Source organism: Lagopus leucura, unplaced genomic scaffold (genome assembly GCF_019238085.1).
Source record: "Lagopus leucura isolate 7727_CA_CO unplaced genomic scaffold, USGS_WTPT01 45782-0_obj-0_obj, whole genome shotgun sequence".
Lineage (NCBI taxonomy): Eukaryota > Metazoa > Chordata > Aves > Galliformes > Phasianidae > Lagopus > Lagopus leucura.
In genome coordinates, this window is record NW_024963528.1 from 900 (window position 1) to 3,369 (window position 2,470).

At 57.2% G+C, this 2,470-nt stretch overlaps 1 protein-coding gene across 1 annotated transcript; it reads left to right on the forward strand.

Moving 5' to 3' along the window:
• Window positions 1–647: 647 nt before the first annotated feature.
• Window positions 648–2,444, forward strand: LOC122191189 (maestro heat-like repeat-containing protein family member 2B; the record flags this gene model as incomplete). The annotated part of the gene is made up of 5 exons (XM_042891398.1): window positions 648–773; window positions 1,157–1,252; window positions 1,420–1,543; window positions 1,744–1,853; window positions 2,292–2,444. Coding segments are annotated over exons 1-5 (609 nt in total), but the record flags the coding sequence as incomplete, so codon positions are not given.
• Between the last annotated feature and the right edge of the window lie 26 nt (window positions 2,445–2,470).

Below are 2,470 nucleotides of genomic sequence, written 5' to 3' on the forward strand. Positions count from 1 at the left end.
CAAGGTGATTCTGGCCCTGGAGCAGTTGAGGTAAGGGTGGGAGCCTCTAGGCTTGCAAGGCAGATGGTGGTCCCCCTTTAGGGTAGCTTCCGAAGGCCTGGAGGGGGGAGGGGGGAAGGAGCTGCATCTACAGGAGAGACGGCTGGGCTGTTGTGGCCAGTGAAGCTGAGATTCTGGGCAGGGAGAAAGGCCTGGTACTGCTGTCCCCAGGCAAGGAAGAGAAGGGAGACCTGGGGCCTTCTTCCCTTCAGAGCGGGAAGTGGTTCACTGCTGCCAGGGAGGAGGTGGGCGCTGCTCCAGCAGCACAGGCTGGAGGTGTTGGCTTTGCAGCTGTTGATTGGGAGAATCTCAGACATTGTCTGCACCAGTCTGGAGAGCAGTGGTAAAGGCCCTTTCTGCTTTCTCTTCCTTTTTTTTCCTCCTGTCAGCAAGCTGAAGCCCTCTTTAGGAAGCAAGGATGCACGTGAAATGTTGGCTCTGTGCTGCAAGAACATTGTGTCACACCCTTCAGCAGAGATGATGCTGAAGATCAAGAAGTCACAGCAAGCAGCACAGTACCTGCAGGTAACCTGCCGTAACTTTCCCGGCCACCTCTGCGTCAGAGCCCTACCTCAGCACACACGGCCTATGCTCCGGCAGCAGCCGTGATGCCACACCTCAATCCCCTCTCCTGCTTTCAGCTTCTGCAGACATCATTGAAAGCTCTGGGCCGGCTCATGGTGGTCCTGCTTGAGACAGAGACCACCCGGGGATTCTTCCAGAACATAGTCCAGGTGAGTACGTGTGGGGCAAGGGAGGAAGCATGGTGCCCGTTGATAGCAGGGACAGAGATCTGGGGACAGAGAGTATGATCGAAGGGGGAGAAATCTCCTGCTAACAGGCCAGCTCACTGCGAGCTGAGAAATGGGCAGAGAAATGGGCTCTGCAGGAGAAAGGCAGGAGCCAGCCCCTGGCAGGGCCCAGCCGAGGAAAAGCTCCTGGGTTAGGAGGCAGCAGTATCTGCAGAAAATGGGAGCAGCAGTGTCAGCGCACAGTGAGGCGGGGGTCCACGTGGAGCCACAGGGCAGGACCTGAGGGAAACTGTTGGGAAAAGAGGGACAGGGAGAGGGATGGCAGGAAGGGAAAAATGTCCATGGTGAGACATGCTCTGCTTCAGGTCCTGCAGAGATCACTGACCTCAAACAACATGTGGGAGCGTAACAGGGCCCTGCAGACCTGCTCCCAGCTGCTGGCTGCTTGTGAAGGGCTTCCGGTGAGTAAAAAGCCCCACTGCATGCTCCCTGCTCCCTCCCCAGTGCCCCTGAGCTGGAAGGCGAGCTCCGCCCAGCTGTGCATGCTGGCATGGGGAAGGCACGGGCAGGAGAAGCTAGGGAGAGCTGGGGCTGCCTACAGCTTTGTTCCCGCCCCTCATCCCTGCAGAGAGGAGATGCCTGTGAGTCCTTTGGCTCCTTGGTGGGATTGCTGGCTCCGCTGACATGTGACCCCATGCCCACATCCCGCCAGTTGGCCGCCACCTGCCTGAGCTCCCTTCTGCAAATCCAAGGTGAGTAGAGCGGGATGCACCAGCCCTGTGCTCTCCTCCGCAGCGCTACCAGAGCCCCATGGGCTGGGCCCTGTGTACAGGAGGGAGATGCACTGTGCACAGCTCTCTTCTTGTCCCCACCCTGTCCTCAGTCTCTCCCCCATGGAAAGCAGTTCCGTTTCTAGAAGCATGACTTCCCTTTTCTCCCGTGCTCTTTCCAGCCAAGGCGGCCAACAGAGTCATCGAGACAGGAGACACTGGGAGCCTGTGTGAGGGGCTGAATGACTGCAGCACCGCTGCTCAGCTCCAGACCTCATCCAAACTGGCAAGGGTAAGTGGACCCAAAAAGGGGTGGTGGCATCTCAGTGCGTAGGCTTCTGCACGACCCTAGGCTGTCCCCAGCCTTTCATACCATTTCCAAAATGAGCTGTCACCCTGAGACCTCTTTTCTCAGCAAGTAGCAGGAGGCTCTGAGCTATGTCTGCCCTTCAGGCAGCTGCAAGGAGCTGATTCCATGGTGTGTCTGTGTGTGTGTGTGACTGTGGCTGCTAGGTAAGCTTTGCATGTAAGCAAACACCATGGGTGGAGCAGCTGAGAGAAGGCTCAACCGCCTTCCGTATAAATAGCAGGGTAGGAGAGCAGGAGCGTTGTGATTGCCCCTGAATGAGCGGCAAGCTGCTGAGCTAAGAACGCCCTCCAGACTGCTTTCTGTTTTGAAGAGCTGCCGCAGAGCAGTGATGAGATCTCTCCTCTTCTCTTTTCTCTGCAGATGGTGTGCAGAAACTTCCCCCTGGAACGCACCGTTGACTTCCTGATGGCCATCAAGGAGACCTTGCGGAAAGGCAAAGGAATGCGCGTGCGTGCAGCTGGGAAGTGGATGATCACCTTTCTGCAGATGTACGGGAAGGACATCTGTCGGGACGTAAGAGACTTTCTTCCACCTCTCTT